Raw genomic sequence first — 26,205 nt, forward strand, 5'->3', positions numbered from 1 at the left:
TCTGTGTGCCATTTCTATGATTCCTGTTCTTAAGTTTCATTTTTGCATCTTTTACTTTCCGTTTTGTACACCAGCTTCAAATACAATGAAAATACAATATTTGTGTTTATTGAAAATATTTTCGCAGCGGTTTAGATGGTACAATGATTCTCTATACATTACTTGTTTTGCCACCAAAGTGTAAATAAATGTGTCTGATGATGCAGAAAACATTTTCGGTTAGTATGTTACAATGAGCATGGCTTCTCTGGTTAAAACAACGGAGGGCAAAAGGGGACATTTATTTGATCACTAAAAACAGCATCAAAATCTTCCCCATTAGCATGTCATTGAGTCAATACATAGAACAAAATAGGTTTGCTAAATATATAACTAAAATCAATTGAGCTTATCATTTTAAGCAATAACCACATATTTATTTGTATGAATACCCCCCCAATGAGTAACACACCATGGATGAAAAACATGGGTACTCTGTAGAAAGACACATTTTGCGATATGATGTAAATTAATATAAAAAATATTAGATTTGAACAAAGTTCCTTTATCATTAAAAACGTATTTGTTGGCCAAGCGTGAAAATATTTGCAAGGATGTATAACACTGTAGTTACACTATATGATCCCTCAGGAAAAGGTATATATTGGATCTTCCCCCTTTCTTATTAAACTTCTAACTCCCTATAACAAGAAATATACAGTTGAAGTCGGAAGTTTGCATACACCTTAGCCAAATACATTTAAACTCAGCTTTTCACAATTCCTGACATTTAATCCTAGTTAAAATTCCCTGTTTTAGGTCAGTTAGGATCACCACTTTCTTTTAAGAATGTGAAATGTCAGAATAATAGTATAGATAAATGATTTATTACAGCTTTTATATTTCATCACATTCCCAGTGGGTCAGAAGTTCACATACACTCAATTAGTATTTGGTAACATTGCCTTTAAATTGTTTAACTTCGGTCAATCATTTCGGGTAGCCTTGCACAAGCTTCCACAATAAGTTGGGTGAATTTTGGCCCATTCTTCCTGACAGAGCTGGTGTAACTGAGTCAGGTTTGTAGACGACCTTGCTCGCAAACGCTTTTTCAGTTCTGCCCACACATTTTCTATAGGCTTGAGGTCAGGGCTTTGTGATGGCCACTCCAATACCTTGACTTTGTTGTCCTTAAGCCATTTTGCCAAGTATGGAAGTATGCTTGGGGTCATTGTCCATTTGGAAGACCCATTTGCGACCAAGCTTCAACTTCCTGACTGATGTCTTGAGATGTTGCTTCAATGTTTTCACATAATTGTCCTACCTCATGATGCCATCTATTTTGTGAAGTGCACCAGTCCCTCCTGCAGCAAAGCACCCCCACAACATGATGCTGCCACCCCCGTGCTTCATGGTTGGGATGGTGTTCTACGGCTTGCAAGCCTTCCCCTTTTTCCTGAAAACATAACGATGGTCATTATGGCCAAACAGTTCTATTTTTGTTTCATCAGACCAGAGGAAATTTTCCAAAAAGTATGATCTTTGTCCCCATGTGCAGTTGCAAACCGTAGTCTGGCTTTTTTATGCCGATTTTGGAGCAGTGGCTTCTTCCTTGCTGAGCGCCCTTTCGGGTTGTCGATATAGGACTCTTTACTGTGGATATAAATACTCTTGTACATGTTTCCTCCAGCATCTTCACAAGGTCCTTTGCTGTTGTTCTGGGATTGATTTGCACTTTTCGCACCAAAGTACGTTCATCTCTAGGAGACAGAACACATCTCCTTCCTGAGCGGTATGACGTCTGCGTGGTCCCATGGTGTTTATACTTGTGTACTATTGTTTGTACAAATGAACGTGGTACCTTCAGGCGTTTGGAAATTGTTCCCAAGGATGAACCAGACTTGTGGAAGTCTACAAATGTTTTTCTGAGGTCTTGGCTGATTTCTTTTGATTTTCCCATGATGTCAAGCAAAGAGGCACTGAGTTTGAAGGTAGGCCTTGAAATACATCCACAGGTACACCTCCAATTGACTCAAACGATGTCAATTAGCCTATCAGAAGCTTCTAAAGCCATGACATCATTTTCTTGAATTTTCCAAGCTGTTGAAAGGCACAGTCAACTTAGTGTATGTAAACTTCTGACCTACTGGAATACAGTGAATTATATTTATAATTATATCTGTAAACAATTGTTGGAAAAATTACTTGTGTCATGCACAAAGTAGATGTCCTAACCGACTTGCCAAAACTATAGTCTGTTAACAAGACATTTGTGGAGTGGTTGAAAAACAAGTTTTAATGACTCCAACCTAAGTGTATGTAAACTTCCCGACTTCAACTGTATATTAAGTAAATATATAAAGTACCAGTCAAAAGTTTGGACACACCTACTCAAAGCATTCCAGGCAAAGCTGGTTGAGAGAATGCCAAGATTGTGCAATGCTGTCATCAAGGCAAAGGGTGACTACTTTGAAAACCTCAAATATATTTTGATTTGTTTAACACTTTTTTGGTTACTACATCATTCCATATGTGTTATTTCATAGTTTTGACATCTTCACTATTATTCTATAATGTAGATAATAGTAAAAAAATATAGAAAAATCCTTGAGTAGGTGTGTCCAAACTTTTGACTGGTACTGTATATGCTTGAAATTAACAGTAACAATGATAACAAATCTTAATATTTTATCAACAAATATACTAAACCTTTTTTGGACTGTAGGACATGTACTGTATGGCTGTGGTTTAGATTACTTATCATAGATAGCACCTGTCAACAGCACCAAATATAATTATCATTTTCATGAGCAAAAGTGTTCTGAGGGGCAGGACTAAAGCACACAGCTACTCAAGGTATTTCCATAGCCAAGGGTCTGAGGAAAGGAGAAAACAGGGAAGACTACGTTTAAGAGACTGTGGAGGTCTAGACTGAGAAAGGAAGCTGAACTATACACAACAGAAATCTATATGAACTAAAAACACCAAACAACGTTCAGACAAGATATAAATGGGTAAATTAAACATAATAAAACACTTACCACAGAACATACTGGAAAAGACTGACCCATTTAGAAAAGCAGAAAAAAACGATAATCCAAAATGATCAAATTAGTGCAAATTGGTTTAATGTACAAAATCATATTTTGTTGCATCAAAATTACAGCGTTAACCACAAACTGAGGTGACTGACAGGTTTATGCGGCCCAAATGTACGAAAATATTAATCCCAGATATCACATTGATTTAAAAAGTTGCCTTTACATAAAAATATATAAAAGTGCAATAGATACTATAGCTAAATTTGACTAGATTAGCAGCATTACTATAGTTGCCTAGATTAACAGAATTGCTACATTTGACTAGATTAGCAGCATTACCATATTTGACTAGATTAGCAGCATTTTTATATTTGCCATAGACTAAAAGCATTACTACATTGGCCTAGATAAGCAGCATTACTACATTTACCTGATTAGCAGCATTACCATATTTGACTAGATTAGCAGCATTGTTATATTTGCCATGGACTAAAAGCATTACTACATTTGCCTAGATTAGCAGCATTACTACATTTACCTGATTAGCAGCATTACTACATTTGCCTAGATTAGCAGCATTACTACATTTGCCTAGATTAGCAGCATTACCACATTTGACTAGATTAGCAGCATTACCACATTTGACTACATTAGCAGCATTACCACATTTGCCTAGATTAGCAGCATTACCATATTTGACTAGATTAGCAGCATTACCACATTTGACTAGATTAGCAGCATTACCATATTTGACTAGATCAGCAGCATTACAAGATCAACGGTATAACTATTTGCCATACCTCTAAAGGAACATTTAGATTGGCAACATTGTTGTGATACAGTCACCCAACTCCAACACAACAAAAGTCATCAAGAAAAAATGTAAGGCCATATTCAAACCAAACTACAGCACTTTGACTATTAAAATGAACAGATAAGCAGGGGACAGGTCTAGCTAGCCTAGCAGGTCACAAAATAGCTCCATGTAATCCTAAACTATAGGGTGACAAACAGGAGGACTTTTCAGGCGAACAAAAGAAGCACATGATCTTGGAGGGCTGCATGAGCATTCAAAAGTCTCAATGTTTAGGATCACATTCCCTGTGCACTGCTTTGACACTAGCAGAGGATCTCATGAGGAGGGAAGATTCTATCCAGATCAAAATGACAACAGGGATGAGGTAAGGATGCATCTTAATTAACAAAAGCAAACATACCATTGGTTGGGTGTCGCGCAAATGAGATAGAAAATCGTTTTACAGCAGACCCACGCGTGGCCTCTGAGAAAGAGAAAAACAGGTACCTGAAATGTACAACAGCTAAAAGGAATAGAGGTTAGGAAAAGGCAAGATAAATCAAGTATTAGAAGGCATGCAGGTGAGAAAGGTGGGAAACGGAGCGCTTGTTTTAGTAGTGAGTTAACTGTTGGGATTCTCTCAGCCAGAGCAAAGTTTGTGAAGATTAACAGTTGTTATCTGCTGAAGGGGGGGGGGGGGGGTTAGGACGGAAACATTTCTAAAAAGGCCATTGGACACCTGTTGGTCCCACACTTCATTGGACATGGCAGAATCCAACCCAAACCACATCTACTCTAGCCTCTGTACATTCACCACCTGCCTTCCACCAACTCGTTTTCCTACATTTACCTTGCTGGTGCTTCGGCATCTTTCCACTGCTATAAATGATTACAAATAGGATACATTCTATGTGACTGTGCAAAGAATCCTGGATTTTACGGGGTAATAAATTAAAAGTTTGATGATCCTGATCAATTTGCGTCAAACTAAAAGGAAAAGCTGTTCATTTTTGACAGCCACAATCTAAGAAATGTGGATTTTCTTCATGACTCAAACAGATGGTTTGAAGCCATGACACCCATCATCTCAGATTGTTCTGAAATAATTTCTGTAGTTATAAACAGATAAGAATAGCATTCCTGAAACATTATTTTGTTTGAAATTAATCTCTTATAATTTGAGTGCAGCCAAATTTGCCCTTTTGATTTGTGGTCATTCACATAATATTAAACAAATACAGTATACAGTACAGTATACAGCACCCAACTTTCTACCACCGAGTAAGACCAGTGGTGTAAACTACTTAAAGTAGCACTTTAAAGTATTTTTTTTACTTAAGTCGTTTTTGGAAGAATCTGTACTTTAACTTCCCTATTTATATTTTTTGACTACTTTAAAAAAAAAAGAAAATCATACCGTCTGGTTTGCCTAATAAGGAATTTGAAATGATGTATACTTTTACTTTTGATACTTAAGTATATTTTAGCAATTACATTTACTTCCGATACTGAAGTATATTTCAAACCAAATACCTTTAGACTTAGTATATTAGTAGTATATTACTGGGTGACTTTTACGCGAGTCATTTTCTGTTAAGGTATCTTTACTTATACTCAAGTATGACAATTGGGTACTTTTCCCCATCACTGAGTAAGACATGAGGAATCCACTAAAATGTTCAAAAAGCCACCCATGGACCTCAGCGCCAAACCCACCACAACAACCTGTATATAGTAGAATTTCTTACATTTGAATAGTAGTATGAAGCTGCAGGTTTGCTGTATTGCTTCTTCATCCTTTGTAATGCATTTCCTGCAAATCTGGCTATGTTTTTATTCCCCCTGTTATTAATTGAAATCGCTTGTATTATTTACCATGAATCAGTGTGAAAGTACGAGGTTTTTGCCACTAAATTCCACTGTTCCTGCTACTGCCGGCTACACCCTTTTCTCCACTTTGCTGTCTGTTGTATTTATTAAATGGAACACGACCTTTTCTTTGCAACTCTGGGTAGAAAAAGCAATAGATTTGAATCATGATTAAAATAAATGGTGTGATCATCCTCACAATTCAAGCCAGTTCTCCATGAAAGCAATTCAGTTTGTCCTTCTCTTATAAACCTATAGCTTCAACCCAACTCTCCTTGACCAGTCCAACAAGTGGCCTCTCTCTGAGACGGCTATCCCTATGCAATTCTCAAAAGACGTTTCATACAAGCTCAAAACTTTGATGGAGAAATGAGTTTGTGACTAAAATGTGACAACCCTAATGAAATTATAAACCATTGCATGGCAGTTGTTTACTAATAATTGTGTTTTTCAATACATCTCCATACTTAGTAGGGATGCAACGGTACAGTAGACCCACGGTTTGGTATGTTTCACAGTTTGTGGGCAACGGTAACGGTACGGTTTCTTTGTATCTAAGTAAAGTGTGCGTTTGTATGACTCTCATACAAGGGATGAGTTTGCAACATGTAGCTCTTTATCTCCTAATCTAGTACATAGTGAACCGTCACAGTGAGGTAGCTTCCAGTACATAGTGAACCGTCACAGTGAGGTAGCTTCCAGTAATAGTGAACCGTCACAGTGAGGTAGCTTCCAGCACATAGTGAACCGTCACAGTGAGGTAGCTTCCAGTAATAGTGAACCGTCACAGTGAGGTAGCTTCCAGTACATAGTGAACCATCACAGTGAGGTAGCTTCCAGCACATAGTGAACCGTCACAGTGAGGTAGCTTCCAGCACATAGTGAACCGTCATAGTGAGGTAGCTTCCAGTACATAGTGAACCATCACAGTGAGGTAGCTTCCAGCACATAGTGAACCGTCACAGTGAGGTAGCTTTGAGTTCCTCTGGAGGTTCAACTATCCGTGGAGAGAGGTATATAGGGTGTCTGTATCAATTTGTTTTCATTTTCTCTCCGTGATGTTTCATAGAGTTTGGGAATTACTTTGCTACTGAAATGTGTGCGGGAGGGGACATTGTAACGCGGTTAAAGAAAATCATCAGGTGACGAAATCCCGAGTCAGTAACCACCGAATAGGGCGGCAAATCTTTGGCTATGATGAATACCCCCACTGCTTTTGTTATTTCTTTATGTTTTTCTGAATTTGTCGCAAATTGTTGTTGGAAGGCAGCAACGAGAGATTGTTGTGTTTTTCGCAAACGAGTGGACTCTCTTTGCTCCAGCTTTTACCTACAAGGGATACAGCCGGGTGACGGCCACGTAAATGACACATCACGTTTGAAGTGTTTCCACTCGAGTAGCTGACAGGGGCAAAGCAATGCTTGCAGACTGTACTTTGTTTGTTTACGGTCTTCTTACCCTCGTCATCGTATTGCACGCTGAATCCAACATGTCCCACACAGCGGATTTGAAAGACAGCGGTATCTCGTCAAATGTGCTTTTTTTTGTGTGTTTCCCCTCTCTTCATGGGGCCCCTTTAGGGCAGTTTCCTACTGAGATGTCATTGCAAATCGTACATTGGTTGTTTAAGGGGGAGTGGTTGCGGTTGACACATTTTGAGACATTGCTGTGGAGTAAAGTCTGTCAGCCCTCAGGAGTCCCCTAACGGCCTGGGGCCCCAAGCAGCAGATCCATACTATTTGTCAAACAGAGACCTGATACTGTATACAGGTTGTTGGGGTGGGATTGGCGTGGTTGTTGGGGTGGGATTGGCGTGGTTGTCGGGGTGGGATTGGCGTGGTTGTCGGGGTGGGGTGTCCGTGGGTGGCCTTTTTACCATTTTATTGAATTCCTCATGTCTTACTTATTGTTAGGAATAATTATGGTCTAAATCGGATATTAGGTACTACATTTATTGAAGATTATATGAATCTTATAAATAAAAAAAATTGACAACTTGGGTACAATCAATTAGCTTAATTGCTCAGATATCAAATTACACTATATACGCAAAAGTATGTAGATACCCTTTAAAATTAGTGGATTCGGCTATTTCAGCTACACCCATTGCTGACAGGTGTATAAAATCGAGCACACAGCCATGCAATCTCCATAGACAAACATTGGCAGTAGAATGGCTCAGAGATTATAATTTTTGTTTGTTTGTTGTAATTGTATCCCCCTTTTCTCCACAATTTCGTGATATCCAATTGGTAGTTACGATCTTGTCTCATTGCTGCATCTCCCCAACGGGCTCGGGAGAGGTCGAGTAATGCGTCCTTTGAAACATGACCCGCCAAGCCGAGCTGCTTTTTAACACCTGGTCGCTTAACCCGGAAGCCAGCCGCACCACTCCGTGGGAGGAAACACCATTCAACTGAAGTCAGCTTGCAGGTGCACGGCCCGCCACAAGGAGTCACTAGAGCGCGATGAGTCAAGGAAAGCCCCCGGGCCAAACCCTCCCCAAACCCGGACGATGCTAGGCCAATTGTGCACCACCCCATGGGACTCCTGGTTACGGCCGGCTGTGACACAGCCTGGGATCGAACCACAGGCAGTAGTGACGCCTGCGCCACTCGGGGGGCCAAGCTCAGTGACTTTCAACGTGGCACCATCATAGGACGCCACCTTTCCAACAATCACTTCCTCAAATGTTTGCCTTGCTAGAGCTGCACACAAGCTCTCAGAACGGGATCGCCTAGTGCTGAAGCGCTCATGGCGTAAAAATCGTCCGTCCTGAGGTGCAACACTCACTACCGAGTTCCAAACTGCCTCTGGAAGTAACACCAACCAAATAACTGTTAGTCGGGAGCTTCATGAAATGGGTTTTTATGGCCGAGCAGCCGCACACAAGCCTAAGATCACCATGCGTAATGCCAAGCGTCGGCTGGAGTGGTGTAAAGCTCGCCCCCATTGGACTCTGGAGCAGTGGAAACGCGTTCTCTGGAGTGATGAATTCACCATCTGGCAATCTGACGGACGAATCTGGGTTTGGCGGATGCCAGCAGAACGCTACCTGCCCCACTGCATAGTGCCAACTGTAAAGTTGGGTGGAGGAGGAATAATGGTCTGGGGCTGTTTTTCATGGTTCGGGCAAGGAAGGTCCTTTCCTGTTTTAGCATGACAATGCCCCCGTGCACAAAGTGAGGTCCATACAGAAATGCTTTGTCAAGATTAGTGTGGAAAAACTTGACTGGCCCTGACCTCAACTCTATCGAACACCTTTGGGATGAATTGGAACGCCAACTGCGAGCCAGGTCTAATCGCCCAACATCAGTGCCCTACCTCACTAATACTCTTGTGGCTGAATGGAAGCAAGACCCTGCAGCAATACTCCAACATCTAGGGGAAAGCCTTCCCAGAAGAGTAGAGGCTGTGACAGCAACAAAAGGAGGACCAACTCCATTTAATCCCCATGATTTTGGAATGAGATGTTCGACGAGCAGGTGTCCACACATTTTTGGTAACGTAGTGTATTTCAGCAAAATAATGTTTCAGGAATACTAAATCTTATCTGTTTCGAACTATACAAATTATTTGTATAATCTGAGATGGTGGGTGGCGAAATGCTATTTCTTGTGCTTTTTGTGGTGGAATGACTCCGGCTTGAAATCAAATGCCTATGTAAATGACAACAGTGAAACAGTCTGTGCAAAAGTGCTATAACATGTAGTACTTCGTAGCGTTCTAAAACTGGGTGAGCAATCAAATAAACAAAAATATTATAATCGACACCTTATTCCACAGTCTGCCCGCATAATACAACAATTATTTTCTAAACTTTGTGGAATAGGGCTGTTTTAATAAAAGCTCTATCAAAAATGTCTGGTAAGGTCCAAAAGGATTATCTAAAATGCATAAAAATACGGAAAAGCTACAAAGGCTAGCGTAAGAAAACTACAAAAAAACCTATTCAACGACAATATTCATAACCAAATTACAATAAAGTATTTGTAGACAACTGTTTGAAGAGTGTAATATGGCTACAAAACCAGGGATGTGGTCAATTCCATTTAAATTAAGTCAATTTCGGAATTAAACTGAAATTCCAATTCCAATTTATAATTGAAATGGAATGGACCCCAACACTGAATAATATGGTTGTTAAGTGGAGACGCCAAAATGTAGACATTAGTGGAGACACTTTACTAGTTTTGAAGTTAGCATTAAGTTTGCTAGCAAAGAGCGATGCGGTATCTAACCAACTGTAAATACGTTAATTGTTTCGCCCCAAAGTTAGCCAGCTAGCTAAGTTAATTAGCCAGTTAGCTTAAGATATTTACAGATAGTTAGCAACCGTTCACACACTTTTACTTGCTACCTGTCGTGTCAAAAACATATCCCGAAAAAATGACGAGGTGTCTCCTCCAGCTGTGATCTACTTTCCAAGCATATTACAACATATGCGCTTTACAGCTAGCTACAGTAACTGCAGGAACAAAGTTTTACATTTTAAAATGTTATTTGTAATACAAATTCCAAAAAAAGAGTACATTTCCTAAAAAAATAAATCACGGATGATTTAAATTGATTGAAGGTAAACTGTGATTGAGGGCCAAGTCCTTACTTGGGATCCGCACACGCAACTCTTTGAGATCAAAGCTAAATGTTTAGTTGCATCTTAGGTACGTGTGCAGATGTCCGGTTCGGATTCTAGCCATAAGAAATTGTTAGCATGAGTAATTTATTATTATTTTTTAAAATGTAGTAATGAATGAAATAATGGATGTTTACACCTCATCGTTTAGCTAAATCGATATAGTACAAGATTTCTGAGACAGGAATATTTGACCCGTAATTAATTTGAATTGAAAGTAAGATACTTTAATAAGATATTGATTATCAGAAGAAGTTATGAGGGGGATCAGTGCAACATTGTGCACAACTCCGGAAAAATACGTCTTATTTTGTATGAATAAACCTTATATTCACTACCAAAACAATGGACTTCACCATATTAACTAAAACAATATGGATTATTACAATGTCTTCTCCCAATAACATGAATTATGTTTCTGTCCAAAAACACAATATGGTAAATTAGAGGGACCAACACAAAGTGTCAGAATACATTCATGTATTTCCTATTGAAATACACAGGAGGAAATGACAGGATTCCTTCAGAAAAATGAGCAAGGGTTCATCTTTTTTTTTTTTTTTTTTAAGATGTGTGTGCGTGTTTGCACATACCATCTAAGAAGCCAGAAGAGGTCAGCTTTTTACGGTGCGCGCGAGCATAATCTTGTAGGTTAGGTGCACTGGAGGAGGCCCCGAGCACCATGGTGCTAAAGAGACCAGCGCAATGAGACCCTGGTGGGAGTTAAGAGAAGATACATACAACAACCATTTGGTCCACACCATTGGAATGCATGCAGCATGCATTTCTAGGAGATTCTTGCCACAAAAAAGACCCTGTGCAGCCTCATAAGAGCCTTCACATAATGACAGTAATGTCACTTGGCATGAGGATGGCCTTGTGGGAGGGGGAGGAGGGGTGGTGTAATTCCTAACTTTTGGGTCGACATTATAGACCTGGGTTAATTGTAAAAACCTTCCTAGGAGTAATGTTATATCTCCGAGTTGTTGACCAAAACCTTTGTTACTAAACTTGCACTTGAAAATGCTTGTAATTTAACGACTGCCTCAAACTACTTGTAAAACATTTAAGTGCGTTGTTCGATTATTTATTGCCCTCTCCTACACACCAAATATTTCTGCTAAACATAGACAGAAACACATTCTATCTTTGACCGCCAATATCTTAATATATCAATATACAGTACAAATACAAGTTAGCAATTGTTACAAACTAGCCAAGCAAGGATAAAAATAAAAATAAAACTTTTAAACTACTTATCAGGCCGAAATATTTAAATCATATTGAGTTATAGTTTGCTAATTGCAGGCTAATGTAATTGTGCCTCAATACATTTAAATGATGCGTAAACGTGATGTGCCAAATCTGTGATTTAGTGCATTATCATAGGGTAAGCCATTAGAATAAAATGACTCAAATTATTGCAGCCATATGTGATAGATTCTCCATGAGCTGGTCCGGGGTCATTATTGCGCATTCATTCTAAAATGGGAGGGTAAGAATTTGAATGAAGAAAACTGATCAGAGATCAGCGCTGCCTTCTTTCAATCTTTTCGGTATTGACACATGCTCTCGACGAGTGTTATCTACCTGGTGTCATGGGAAACGCATGTAAAGATGCACATAGCGAGTGTTATCTACCTGGTGTTATGGGAAACTAATTTAAAGATGCACATAGCGAGTGTTATCTACCTGGTGTTATGGGAAACTAATTTAAAGATGCACTTAGCGAGTGTTATCTACATGGTGTCATGGGAAACGCATGTAAAGATGCACTTAGCGAGTGTTATCTATGTGGTGTTATGGGAAACGCATGTAAAGATGCACTTGGCGAGTGTTATTCACGTGGTGTTTTGGGTAACGCATGTTACAGCTTCTTCGGTCGTTATGAATGATGCATAGTTAGAACATTGGTAAAAGCCTAATTTCCAACGCTATCGGGAAACCGGATCCAGGTCACTGCAAGTTGATAACTACGTCCTCTAACCACTAGGCTATTATACAGTTGCTACGTATCTTGATGACTGTCATCTTCATTGCACAGCTAATTATGAGCCAAGAACCTGGTACGATACACAGGCATAAACTACTAACTACTAGATACCATCACAAATAATACGATCAAAATTAAGATAAATAGTAACAATACAAACATGATAGTTTGTAATATCAAAGCGTTACTTAGTGATACAAAAAGATCAAAACTGAAGAAAAAAGTGAAAGAAAAGAATGAAGGTGTAGGACAGCCATTTCTAAAATGGTAGCCAGCAACAAATCCCTAATATTTTGATAAGAATTTGCTGTGGCTACAACATTTTAGGTCACTAAGGACATTACCAGCATGTATGAGAAATTGAGTCAGCACTGTATTAGTTGTGTGGCAAAAATCTTTGTCTAAAGTATGCTTAACAGCTTGTTGACAGTATTACTTTGTCAAACAAGCTCCACAACACAGATGTAGTAATTGATCGTTAATTGTGAAGAGAGCAGCCAGTGTATGACACTTCAGGTGTTTGAGGCTCCGTCAACACAAAGCAAAGATTTGAGATGCGTCAGAAAACATACAGTACAGAACAAATCTGACATCCTTAAAAAAAATCATTGCATTGCAAAAGTTACTTCCAATATTTGCCCTCACATTGAAGTTGTGCTGAAGTAATGTGAAGAAACTAAAACATTTGAAAACTAGGGATATAATGAAACATCTAAATCACATTCTTTAAAAAAAAAGAAAATGTTCATATTGTTTTTACATTTCTTAATAATATAAAGTGATAAATTGGAGCTAATTTGTTTCAAACATCCTAAAAGCAGTGATTATGCTTACCTACTCCTGGGGTGAGTTTGTGTTCAGAGTATAGTCTACCAGGTCGCTGTGCATGGGCATTGTTCTCTGACAGAACCTAGAGGAGAAAACAAAAAACTATATTACCACATTTCACTGAAACTCGTCCACAACCTCACTGAAACGGATGCCCTTTTCTGGAAAGACATGTCAATAAGCAGCAGAGGGAAATGGTAGTGCAGACGCCAACAAAGACTAATCAGCAGAAGAAAAGAAAGATGAACATGCAACATCCCTATGGCCACACGAAGTCCATGCCACGTGAGAGGTTGGACATTACGGAGGACACAGCGGGTGAGAAGAGATGCAGGAGTTGAGGGACGAGGATGGACGTGGCAACAGTTTGCAGAAAATCAGGTTTCAAACAATCAAGACTGCACAACTTTAACCAAGATACACATTACACCCGTGTTAAAGAAGAAAAAAAAGTAAAAGTGAAGACAAAACACGAAGAAAGAAGTTGAGTTTGGTGTTCTCATTTTCCCATCCAAGATGTTAATATCTCCGTTTCGTGCACGGACAACAACAAAAAAACGAGACAAACTTGAAATGAGCGGATCCTCTGCCTTTTTTTTTAGGGGGGGTGAAGGGAGGTAGAGGTGGAGTGGGGCGGACCTCACAGCAGGATCCTGGTCTGTGTCAGTGGATTGAAAGGTCATGAGAGCACGAAGACAATGAGCACACTGTGAGCCCATTCTCACACCTCACCTGGAGGACCAGGAAGGGTAACCCCCTGTCTAGTAGGGCAGAAGACCCATCTTAGTGACTAAAACCAACCAGGCTCCATACAGAAAACCCACATTACAGGAAGTGGTGGGTTTATTTTGTATTTATTTAACCCTTATTTTACCAGGTGAGATGACAGAGAACACGTTCTCATTTACAGCAATCACCTGGGGAATAGTTACAGGGGAGGTGTGGACAAGCCAATAAAAGCTTCTTCTAGCACTGACCTAGCCTGCTGTGAGTTTGGCTGAGAGATAAGAGTTTCTCGGAAAGTCTGAGGCAAATATACATAAAATTGTCCATCATTGTATGTTCGCCTACAATGATGCCTTTTCTAATTATGTACAGTAGGGTATAGCCTATACGCTACAGTTGTAGTAAATGACATCAGTGTGATGTAAATGTAGGTGGTTAGGTACTGTACAGACGGTGTGATGAAGACATTTAAGTGCCACCACACATACAGCCATAATATAAGCACCTTTAACTCAGTCACGTGTCCTCTGACAGCAAATACATTATACTATAATACATACTATTATAATATTCTATAATACATACATATTATTATAATATAGTGTTCAGACCCCCATGACTTTTCACACATTTTGTTACGTTACAGCTTTATTCTGAAATTGATTAAAATAGTTTTTTTTCTTCTCTCATCAATCTACACACAACACACCATAATGACAAAAAAAAGATGAAATAACAGTTGCATAAGTATTCAGACCTGTTACTCAGTACTTTGTTGAATCACCTTTGGCAACGATTACAGCCTCAAGTCTTCTTGGGTATGACGCTACAAGCATGGCACACCTGTATTTGGGGAGTTTCTCCCATTCTTCTCTACAGATTATCTCAAGCTCTGTCAGGTTGGATGGGGAGCATCGCTGCACAGCTATTTTCAGTTCTCTCCAGAGATGTTCGATCGGGTTCAAGTCCGGGCTCTGGCTGGGCCACTCAAGGACATTCAGACACTTGTCCCAAACCCACTCCTGCGTTGTCTTGGCTGTGCACTTAGGGTCATTGTCCTGTTGGAAGGTGAACCTTCACCCCAGTTTATATCAAGGATCTCTCTGAACTTTGCGCCATTCATCTTTCCCTCAATCCTGACTAGTCTCTCAGTCCCTGCCGTTGAAAAACATGACAGCATGATGCTGCCACCACCATGCTTCACCGTAGGGATGGTGCCATGTTTCCGCCAGACACTTGGCATTCAAGCCAAAGAGTTCCATCTTGGTTTCATCAGACCAGAGAATCTTGTTTCTCATAGTCTAAGAGTCCTTAAAGTTCCCTTTGGCAAACTCCAAGTGGGCTGTCATATGCTTTTTACTGAGTAGTGGCTTCCGTCTGGCCACTCTCCCATAAAGGCCTGATTGGTGGAGTGCTGCAGAGATGGTTGTCCTTCTGGAAGGTTCTCCCATCTACACAGAGAAACGCTGGAGCTCTGTCAGAGTGACCATAGGATTTTTGGTCACATCCCTGACCAAGGCCCTTCTCCCCCGATTGCGCAGTTTGGCCGGACAGCCAGCTCTAGAGAGAGTCTTGAACTTCTTCCACTTAAGGATGACGAGGCCACTGGGGACCATCTAAGCTGCAGAAAAGTTTTGGTACCCTTCCCCAGATCTGTGCCTCGACAATAATATCTCGGAGCTCTACGAACAATTTCTTCAACCTCATTGCTTGGTTTTTGCTCTGACATGCACTGTCAAATGTGGGACCTTATACAGAAAGATGTGTTTCCAAATCGGGTGCGTTTTCCTTTCCAAATCATGTCCAATCAATTGAACTTACCACAGTTGGACTCCAATCAAGTTGTAGAAACATCAAGGATGATCAAGGGAAACAGGACGCACTGGAGCTCAATTTCAAATCTCATAACAAACGGTCTGAATACTTCAGTAAATAAGTTTGGTTTTATTATTATTTTTTATAAATTTGCAAAAAAAATTAAAACGCTTTTGCTTTATCATTATGGGGTAGTGTGAGTAGATGGACAATTTTTATTTTTATATAAAAAAACAAAAACAATTTTAGAATGAGGCTGTAAACGTAACAATGTGGAGAAAGGGAAGGGGTCTGAATACTTTCAGAATGCACTGTTTAATATACTATAATACATACTATTATACACACATATATATATATATATATATATATTCTATAATACATACTATTATTGATCACTGCTATAATTGAAAGATATCACCTTTCAATATGATTTAGTGTCAACCTTAGACCTGCTTTAAATATTCACACTGCATTTCCAGTTTATAGGATGACTTCAATGGCCCTATCGTTAATATCATCTGGTCAAAAGTATAAAATACAGCCAATTTCACATTCAAATCTGGTTGTGTCCATTTGGCAAATGGGGTGAGAAATGTAGTTGAAATAGCCTGCTTTACATTTGATTTGAGCAAAGCAGTGACCCATTAGAAAAGAGTGTGTTAAATTCCATCGCAGCCGAGTTGGGCCAAATTTCTTGGAGGCATAAGCGGCAGGCAAGCTTAGGACGGACATCCCACCCCAAACAGATCTCCAAAATCTGCATGTTAGTTAGTCACACTAGCCACTCTGATAGTGGCCCAGATTATTGTTCAAATTCTCACTCAACAGCAAATCCGAGCAAGTCGCGAAGGACAGCTAATGTCTGTTTCAGCAGATTAATATAAAGAGTGGTCTTTACCAAGTCTCTTAGATGGATGAAAAGAACGACTCCAAACTGTGCAGACAGACTGGTTCGATTATGGCTTTTCTTGTTGGCAAAACGTGAAAATGCATGACAAAAGAAAGACATACATTCTGTTGTTCAAGTTATGAATATAGTGGAATATAGAGTATTGATACCAATATAGTGGAATATAGAGTATTGATACCAATATAGTGGAATATACAGTATTGATACCAATATAGTGGAATATACAGTATTGATACCAATATAGTGGAATATAGAGTACCAGTCAAAGGTTTGGACACACCTACTCATCCCAGGCTTCTACTTTATGTTTTACTATTTTATATATTGTAGAATAATAGTGAAGACATTAGAACTATGAAATAACACACATGGAATCATGTAGTAACCAAAAATGTGTTATATTTGAGATTCTTCAAAGTAGCCACCCATTGCCTTGACTGCTTTGCACACTCTTGGCATTCTCTCAACCGGCTTCATGAGGTAGTCACCTGGAATGCATTTCAATTAGCAGATGTGCCTTGTTAAAAGTTAATTTGTTGTGACAAGGTAGGGGGGGTATACAGAATATAGCTCTATGTGGTAAAAGACCAAGTTCATATTATGGCAAGAACAGCTCAAATAAGCAATGAGAAACAACAGTCCATCATTACTGAAATGAAGGTCAGTCAATGTGGAAAATGTCAAGAACTTTGAAAGTATCTTCCAAGTACAGTTGCAAAAACCATCAAGCGCTTTGATGAAACTGGCTCTGATTAGGATCTCCACAGGAAAGGAAGACCCAGAGTTACCTCAGCTGCAGAGGAAACTCTGGGTTACCAGCCTCAGAAATTACAGCCCAAATAAATGCTTCACAGAGTTCAAGTTACAGACATCTCAACATCAAGTATAAAATATATTTTGATTTGTTGAACACTTTTTTGGTTACTACATGATTCCATGTGTTATTTAATAGTTTTGATGTCTTCACTGTTATTCTACAATGTAGAAAATAATAAAACAATTAAGAAAAACCCTTGAATGAGCAGGTGTGTCCAGACGTTTGACTGGTCCTGTATTTCACACAGCCATAATTGAAAGAGTCCATGAGCAGGTATTTGATAAAAAATGTTTTTAAAATATATTTACCCGGGGAACAACAAAACAGGGAGAAACCGCAACAAAGATGAAACCAGGGAGAGAGCCACAGACAGTGTCTCATTAGCTGGTTGGTGCTAAGCACTTTAGGTGTACCTCTAGTAGACATTGTGGCCACATTGTGAGGAAAGTGTGAATTCCACCAAGGCAGCAGAGCAACAACGTTAGCTGCAAAATATATATATATTTTTTTTAAATACAGTGCAAAATGAGTATCCCATAGCCAGCAATCTTTGAATTGCAATGCTATTACAATTTAAGACACTAAAATGTAACCTTGTTTCAAGAGTTATCATCTTCACTGTATGGACCCAATGAACCGAATGACCCCCCCAAAAAATGAAAGACAAAAAGGAATCATTCTTCACAGTACCATTTAGGTTGTTTTTTTTTAAATTATGAAAATGGCAAACATTTTTTGAAATTGCGAATAGGGGTAAAAATGGCATCTTTACATCAATCTGCTGATTAGGTGTCCTTGCAGACCGCAGCAGTGTTTTTAAGTGCACATGAACAAGAGTAGGTGTCATCTGTTTGTGTGGATAATAAATTAAAATGGGTAAAAACCTGTTGCCATGAGCCAAAAATACTGGATGTGAAAGCCAGTGATTTGGGGGAGACAGGGGAGGAAGTGATTTGGTCCCCTGATCTGCGTCTTCGACGCCCAGTACCAACACCACAGGTGTAATGAAGCCAGGTACCAATAGAGTCAGGGCTAGACACACTCAGGGGGCTCTCTTCCTGGAAGTGAGAGAGGGGGCAGAAACAGCACAGTCATGCAACATTACAAAAAAAAAAAAAGAACAGTCTCCAGCTAATGTATGTGTGTCCCATCAACATTCACAAGTAGGAACTGTTTTTTTGTTTAGGTTTGGTATAATGTATCGTCATACTTTGCCAGCTGCGGTCTTGATAAAGTCTGGCTGCAATGGGGACTAAAAGGAAAGTAAAAAAACAAAAACATCAATGTACTAGCAATTGTTAGACTGTCCATTTCCGGGTCACATTGACAAGCAGGTCAATTCTGTGATCCTGGCACAAGTTCGTTAATCAGATAATGAACAATCAATACATACATTTTAAAGTAAATGTAGCCCTGGGCAACTTTAGCTGATGTGTGTAGACTGTTCTCTCAGCATTAGTGTCAGCATACAGCTGGTGTAATGTATTAAGTCAAGTTAAATCACCAAACAGTGTACTGCCAACACCATGTGATAATGTGAAAGACCAGTGACTATAATACAGTGGGTGAGGAGGGACAATCTACACTATAATACAGTGGGTGAGGAGGGACAATCTACACTATAATACAGTGGGTGAGGGACAATCTACACTATAATACAGTGGGTGAGGGACAATCTACACTATAATACAGTGGGTGAGGAGGGACAATCTACACTATAATACAGTGGGTGAGGAGGGACAATCTACACTATAATACAGTGGGTGAGGGACAATCTACACTATAATACAGTGGGTGAGGGACAATCTACACTATAATACAGTGGGTGAGGGACAATCTACACTATAATACAGTGGGTGAGGAGGGACAATCTACAGTATAATATAGTGGGTGAGGGACAATATTCCCTACAATACAGTGGGTGAGGGACAATTTCACTACAATACAGTGGGTGAGGGACAATCTACACTACAATACTGTGGGTGAGGGACAATCTACACTACAATACTGTGGGTGAGGGACAATTTACACTACAATACTGTGGGTGAGGGACAATTTCACTACAATACAGTGGGTGAGGGACAATCTACACTACAATACTGTGGGTGAGGGACAATCTACACTACAATACTGTGGGTAAGGCACAATATTCACTATTAGTCAAAAGATGTACAGAGATAGTTGCTTTTGTAATATATAGCCTTAAAAGCCAGCAGTATTACATTGACATTTTAGTCATTTAGCTGAAGCTCTTATCCAGAACAATTAGGGTTAAGTGCCGTGCTCAAGGGCACATTGACAGATATTTCACCTAGTCGGCTCAGGGATTCAAACCAGCGACCTTTCGGTTACTGGCCCAACAATCTAAACCACTAGGCTACCTGCCGCCAGGTATGACAATGTAATCAACAATTCAAGTTAAAAAAATACTCTTGTTGAGTTGATTTTAACACTTATACGAGTGTATAGTGAATGCAACACAATAACCAGTGTTGGTTGTGCAACTGGTGAATTTGAAACATAGGGGTTGTTGTTTGGCAAAAGTGATGGTACACGCTGCTTGCAGAACATTTCCTTGTGATCTGAAGGAAACAAACGTAAATATAAATGTGGCACTCTTATGCACATGCAAGGTGTACTGTGGGGGTGGGACTTAGTGCATTACTGAAGTATATGCAATGGAGATTAGAAGGTACAGTAGATATGAATTTAGCAAATAACATTGACTTCTAGACAACAAAAAAATATATATATTATTACAAATTATTTATTATTACTTATAACCTGAGTGACTGCATCAAGCTGAATTTTATAAAGGTAAAGTGTAGAATACAGACGTAAAAATTAGCAAATTTCTTCTAAGAAAGTGTATTGGTGACCACCACTTAAATTAAAAAAAGTGAAAATTGATTAGTTTCTACAACATTTTCAAAGACCAGTAGTTACCATGCACTCACCACACTCAGCAACATACAGCAATGTTTTGTGTGTGGGTGGGTACACAGAAATAGATTTCAATATTACATTAAAAATAAATTAAATATATCAACATGAATATACAGACATAGATCTGAATATTGCAAGCAAAGAAGTTGAAGATCCAGATAAAAACAAAGTTTCAAATTACAGGTAACAACTTTCCGAGGTGAGTTTGCTGAAAGCTTCATAGCTAACGTGGCACTTCATTTCTCTCAACGACCAAGGCCAACGCTACTTGTAGAATAGCAAAGTGCTTCCTTTGAGGACTTTTGTGTGTTCATGCAAAGATGGACCATCAAAGATACACTACTGTTCAAAAGTTTGGGGTCACTTAGAAATGTCCTTGTTTTTGAAAGAAAAGCACATTTTTTGTTAATTAAAATAAACATCAAATTGATCAGAAATACAGTGTAGACATTGTTAATGACTATTGTAGCTGGAAACGGCAGATTTTGTATGGAATATTTACATAGGCGTACAGAGGACCATTATCAGCAACAATCACTCCTGTGTTCCATTGGCACGTTGTGTTAGCTAATCCAAGTTTATCATTTTAAAAGGCTAACTGATCTCATACAACGCTGTGTACTACTCCCTTCACAGAACAGCGCAAACTGGCTGTAACCAGAATAGAAAGAGGAGTGGAAGGCCCCGATGCACAACTGAGCAAGAGGACAAGTACATTAGTGTGTCTAGTTTGAAAAACAGACGCCTCACAAATCTTCAATTGGCAGCTTCATTAAATAGTACCCGCAAAACACCAGTCTCAACGTCAACAGTGAAGAGGCGACTCCGGGATGCTGGCCTTCTAGGCAGAGTTGCAAAGAAAAAGCCATATCTCAGACTGGCCAATAAAAATGAAGGATTAAGACAGGCAAAATAACACAGACACTGGACAGAGGAATTCTGCCTAAAAGGCCAGCATCCCGAAGTCGCCACTTCACTGTTGACGTTGAGACTGGTGTTTTGCAGGTACTATTTAATGAAGCTGCCAGGTGAGGACTTGTGAGGTTTCTGTTTCTCAAACTAAACACAATATACTTGTCCTCTTTCTCAGTTGTGCACCGGGGCCTGCCACTCTTTCTATTCTGGTTAGAGCCAGTTTGCGCTGTTCTGCGAAGGGAGTAGTACACCGTGTTGTACGAGTTCTTCAGTTTCTTGGCAATTTCTTGCATGGAATAGTCTTCATTTCTCAGAACATGAATAGACTGACGAGTTTCAGAAAAAAGTATTTGTTTCTGGACATTTTCAGCCTGTAATCAAACCCACAAATGATAATGCTCCAGACACTCAACTAGTCTAAAGGAGGACAGTTTTATTGCTTATTTAATCAGAACAACAGTTTTCAGCTGTGCTAACATAATTGAAAAAGGGTTTTCTAATGATCAATTAGCCTTTTAAAATGATAAACTCTGATTAGCTAACACAACATGCCATTGGAACACAGGAGTGATGGTTGCTGATAATGGGCCTCTGTACACCTATGTAGATATTCCATTACAAATCAGCCATTTCCAGCTACAACAGTCATTTACAACATTAACAATGTCTACACTGTATTTCTGATCAATTTGATGTTATATTAAAGGAAAAAATATGTGCTTTTCTTTAAAAAACAAGGACATTTCTAAGTGACCCCAAACTTTTGAACGGTAGTGTACATTTTACAATTGTTACTTGCTCGCGGCTGGGCTATTGAGAGAAGGTAGTCACACCAGCATTGTTTTGAGACCTTAAAAATCACTCCTTGTTCTAATTGTAATGGTATATTACTGTAATAAGTAACACAGTAAGCTTACATTCCAAAGGGGGCTGGTGACTCATCAGGTGACCCCTTTCAGTGCACATTGTTATTCTGTTGAATAGCTCTGCTGTAAACATACAACACTACACAGTACTAACCCAAAAACCTATTCAAGCCAATTACATACAAGAGCAGTACCACTAACCAGGCATTTTTATCACCAATGTAGCTAGCAGGTGACTATCATAGTGTACGTTTGTTGTGACACTTTACAACTCTTATACAGTCTATCCTTTATACCACCTGTGTATTCTGAACTGGACCTGAAGGTGGCACTTACTTCCACAGAGCCAATCTTTTTGGAGCGGGGCAGTGGGCACTTTCTGTTGATGTAGATGGGGTCAGACACCAGTGGCCTAAACATCATTAGGGCTGCTCGGTCCGGCTCGTCCCGCTTGGCGTTGGCGGCGGCCGACTCCTCGTCGTTGTCTTCCTTAGACTTCTTCTTTGATCCCTCGTTCTGGAGATGACAGGGATACGATTGGTAGAACATCATGTATAAGGGAAAATAAGGTTATAGTCCACTTTAAACCATGAGAAAAATAAATAAGATGATTTCAGAGGTTTGGAAAAAAAAGATCTGGAATTCCTGATTAATCAGAAAAACACACACAATGGAGTAAAAAAACTAACAGGATATAGGCTCATTCATGTTGCCTCTAAGATTAACTACTTCCTGTCAAGATGTGAGTAAGCCGAATACTAATATTAACTACACAACTCACACCCATAAAACACTTTTAACCTCAATAAGCTTTTCTATCAACTTTTTCCCAGTAACTACATCAGCATTCACCATATGCCACCCTAAAAGTGGTTACACAGTTCTACAAAGACCTGCATCTAATGAGACACACACATGGTTTCTTCAGAAACTGGGACCCCTTACCTCTCGAGAAGCTGGTCTGTAGCCAAACCCTGAGGGCAGGTTTTTATCGTCCTCACAGCCCTTGGCTCCCGGGCTGAAATGCAGCTCCACGTGGAAGCGCTCCTCAGACGAAGGGTCCTAGAGTAATGGTACAATGGTGCAGGTAATAATAAGGTGGCAGGCAGCGTGGCGTGTGTTGGGCCAGTAACCGAAAGGTTGCTAGTTTGAATCCGAGAACCAAAGAGGTGAAAAAAAATATGTTGATGTGCCCTTGAGCCCTAATTTTCTACAGGGCAGTCGTTGATAATGGCAGACTCCGGCCGTGACCCCAATCTCCGACGAGAAGTTGGGAAATGCGGAAAAAAAATAAACATTTCCAATTCACACATGCGTATAATACACACTTGTACATGTGTGAAATAGGACAAATAATAAGTACCCACCTAACTATTATTATATTAATATTATAATAACCTTGGTGTTACCCTCAAAAACATACCACAAAACAAGTAGAGATGAACGCGCATTGTTACCTCTATGACCCATAATACTGAGCGCCATAATACTGAGCGCCATTAGTATGACAACTTCCTCAGTAAATAGATATAGATCCATTCTATATCGGCTATGAAAATAAAATCTGTTTCTACTCCAACAATCCCACTTACAGTGGCTGTGTGATGACTCAGCTGGTGTCAGCAGCTGAGTCAGGCTGCTAGTTAACATAACCAAAACCCACAGGCATATACTTGGACCTTACAGTACCTTGTTAGGGTCCTCGTAAAGCATGATTACAATCTGTGTCATGTAGTTCAGCTCGCTGACCACCTTGAGGTACTCCATGGCCCTCTTCCATTGGTCATCTTTGGTCTCCTGGGATATGAGCAACAGTTAAATATGGGATTCAGACATATTTAAGCCATATTAACCACATTTTTCTGGGTAAAATGTGGTTCTATTTGGTAGACAAAAAAATAAATAAACCACACAACAACAAAAACGTGACACATATTAATACATATATGCAATACACAATGTTTGGTGGATTCTAATGTGAAACATGGCCCTTTAAACTGGTTCAATAGATACAATACAGAAATGTAAACGTACGGAAGTTCAGGACCAATGTTAGAGAGGACTCACGTCACAGAAAGCTCCGTAGCGGAGGATGGAGAGCAGGGAGTGCACGTGGCTCTCACTGGTGAAGTACAGCCTGGTCCTGACATGACGCTCCGGGGACATGACTCCACGGGAATACCTGGACAACACACACGAGACAACTGCAATTGTATTTCATAGGGAGAACGATATGGATACTACTCTGAGGATGGTGACTCCACATGTTTTTTTACATTTATTTTTTATTTAACCTTTATTTAACTTGGCAAGTCAGTTAAGAACAAATTCTTGTTTACAATGACGGCCTACACCGGCCAAACCAGGACGACACTGGGCCAATTGTGCACCGCCCTATGGTACTACCAATCACGGCCGATTGTTGATACAGCCTGGATTCGAACTAGGGTGTCTGTAGTGACGCCTCTAGCACTCTGTGCCACTCTGGAGCCCACTGAGATGCAGTGCCTTAGAGCGCTGCACCACTCTGGAGCCCCGAGTTCGAGAAATGTCTTACACAGGGTGCAGTTTGTTGACGGTGTCGTCGTCCTGTGTCCTCTGCAGGTCGGAGCGGATCTTGCGAATGAGGGGGGTGCAGTAGCCCTTGGCTATGTCCAGCTTCTCAGGTTGAGAGATACCATACTCCTGACGGGACAGGGGTGTAAAAAAATATGTTTATTTCAACAAGAGCACAACAGTGGCCACTAAAACAAATGTCCCTTTAACCAAACACCTATTACTAGTCTATCTGGTAACACTACAAGATATAAATCAAACTTTATTTGTCACATTCGCCGAATACAACAGGTGTAGACCTTACCGTGAAATGTTTACTTACAAGCCCTTAACCAACAGAGCAGTTCAAGAAGAGTTAAGAAAATATTTACCAAATAAACTATATCTATAAGCAGAATGTAATAGGGGCTGCCACTATTAAATGCTTGAATCACTCCAAACTTCACCACGATGTATGGAGAGTATACGGTGCTGTACGTCTGCTGTGCATCACTGTAGTGTCTTGGTGAAAGGCGCTAGCTACATAAATGGCAATCAAATCTTTGATCCAAACGTGGAACATACCTGTGGAATGACGATGTCGGCCAGGGCCTTGGACAGGCGGTAGATCTCCATAGTGTTAGACAGGTTGAGGGAGCTGTTGTGCTGCACGTCGTACTTGATGCAGTCGTAGATGTCTGGGATCTTGCTGATGTTGTAGCGGCCGTTCTTCATCCGGAAGTCCTTCTCCAGCTTGGCCCAGCGCCGCAGCATCAGATCCAGAGTCTCGCTATGGTACAATTGGATGTCTAGAAAGTACATTTTTTTCAAATGAACATTACACTATAGGTGCAGGACAACAAGTTATATGAACAATTTGAAATGTATGACATTTTAAATTCTACTGTTAAAAGGAATGTACACAAATACTGCGACTACCACATGTAGATGACAGTTTGACCAAAACATCATTCAATAAAAATAAAATAATTAAATGGTTTAATATTGTGTCTTTCATTCATATCCCAATAACTTTTAGATATTGTGGTAAAATATGGCATGTCAAATAATGAATAAGAACTGAGTCAAAACTACTTTAATTAAGTAACTGTGAATATCAGTGTAATCTACTTTCATCTGGTACATACATTTCTTTTTTTGTTGCAATTTTTACCCCCCCCCCCCCCCAATTTCATGATTACCATCTTGGTGTCATCACTGCCTCTTTCCCTACTGTATTTATTTTATTTATTTATTTATTTTGCTCCTTTGCACCCCATTATTTTTATTTCTACTTTGCAGATTCTTCCACTGCAAATCTACCATTCCAGTGTTTTACTTGCTATATTGTATTTACTTTGCCACCATGGCCTTTTTTTGCCTTTACCTCCCCTATCTCAACACATTTGCTCACATCGTATATAGACTTGTTTATACTGTATTATTGACTGTATGCTTTGTTTATTCCATGTGTAACTCTGTGTTGTTGTATGTGTCGAACTGCTTTGCTTTATCTTGGCGAGGTCGCAA

The 26,205-nt window shown here is 39.7% G+C and overlaps 1 protein-coding gene across 5 annotated transcripts in view; it reads right to left on the reverse strand.

Annotated features, from left to right (window-relative positions):
- The window catches only part of LOC139408309 (diphosphoinositol pentakisphosphate kinase 2), a 65,896-nt gene that overhangs the window by 6,811 nt on the left and 32,880 nt on the right, over positions 1 to 26,205 (reverse strand). Inside the window, exons 19-29 of one of the 5 annotated variants that reach the window (XM_071152027.1) lie at positions 25,261 to 25,484; positions 24,698 to 24,825; positions 24,208 to 24,322; positions 23,830 to 23,937; positions 23,086 to 23,202; positions 22,477 to 22,656; positions 18,298 to 18,471; positions 13,149 to 13,224; positions 10,915 to 11,034; positions 4,238 to 4,300; positions 3,021 to 3,041 (exon numbers count right to left, since the gene is read on the reverse strand). In XM_071152027.1, the coding sequence (XP_071008128.1) occupies positions 3,021 to 3,041; positions 4,238 to 4,300; positions 10,915 to 11,034; positions 13,149 to 13,224; positions 18,298 to 18,471; positions 22,477 to 22,656; positions 23,086 to 23,202; positions 23,830 to 23,937; positions 24,208 to 24,322; positions 24,698 to 24,825; positions 25,261 to 25,484 (1,326 nt within the window). The remainder of the gene's footprint in view (positions 1 to 3,020; positions 3,042 to 4,237; positions 4,301 to 10,914; positions 11,035 to 13,148; positions 13,225 to 18,297; positions 18,472 to 22,476; positions 22,657 to 23,085; positions 23,203 to 23,829; positions 23,938 to 24,207; positions 24,323 to 24,697; positions 24,826 to 25,260; positions 25,485 to 26,205) is intronic. The other 4 variants (XM_071152028.1, XM_071152030.1, XM_071152031.1 and 1 more) reach the window with 4 other exon arrangements.

Source organism: Oncorhynchus clarkii, chromosome 5 (genome assembly GCF_045791955.1).
Source record: "Oncorhynchus clarkii lewisi isolate Uvic-CL-2024 chromosome 5, UVic_Ocla_1.0, whole genome shotgun sequence".
NCBI lineage: Eukaryota > Metazoa > Chordata > Actinopteri > Salmoniformes > Salmonidae > Oncorhynchus > Oncorhynchus clarkii.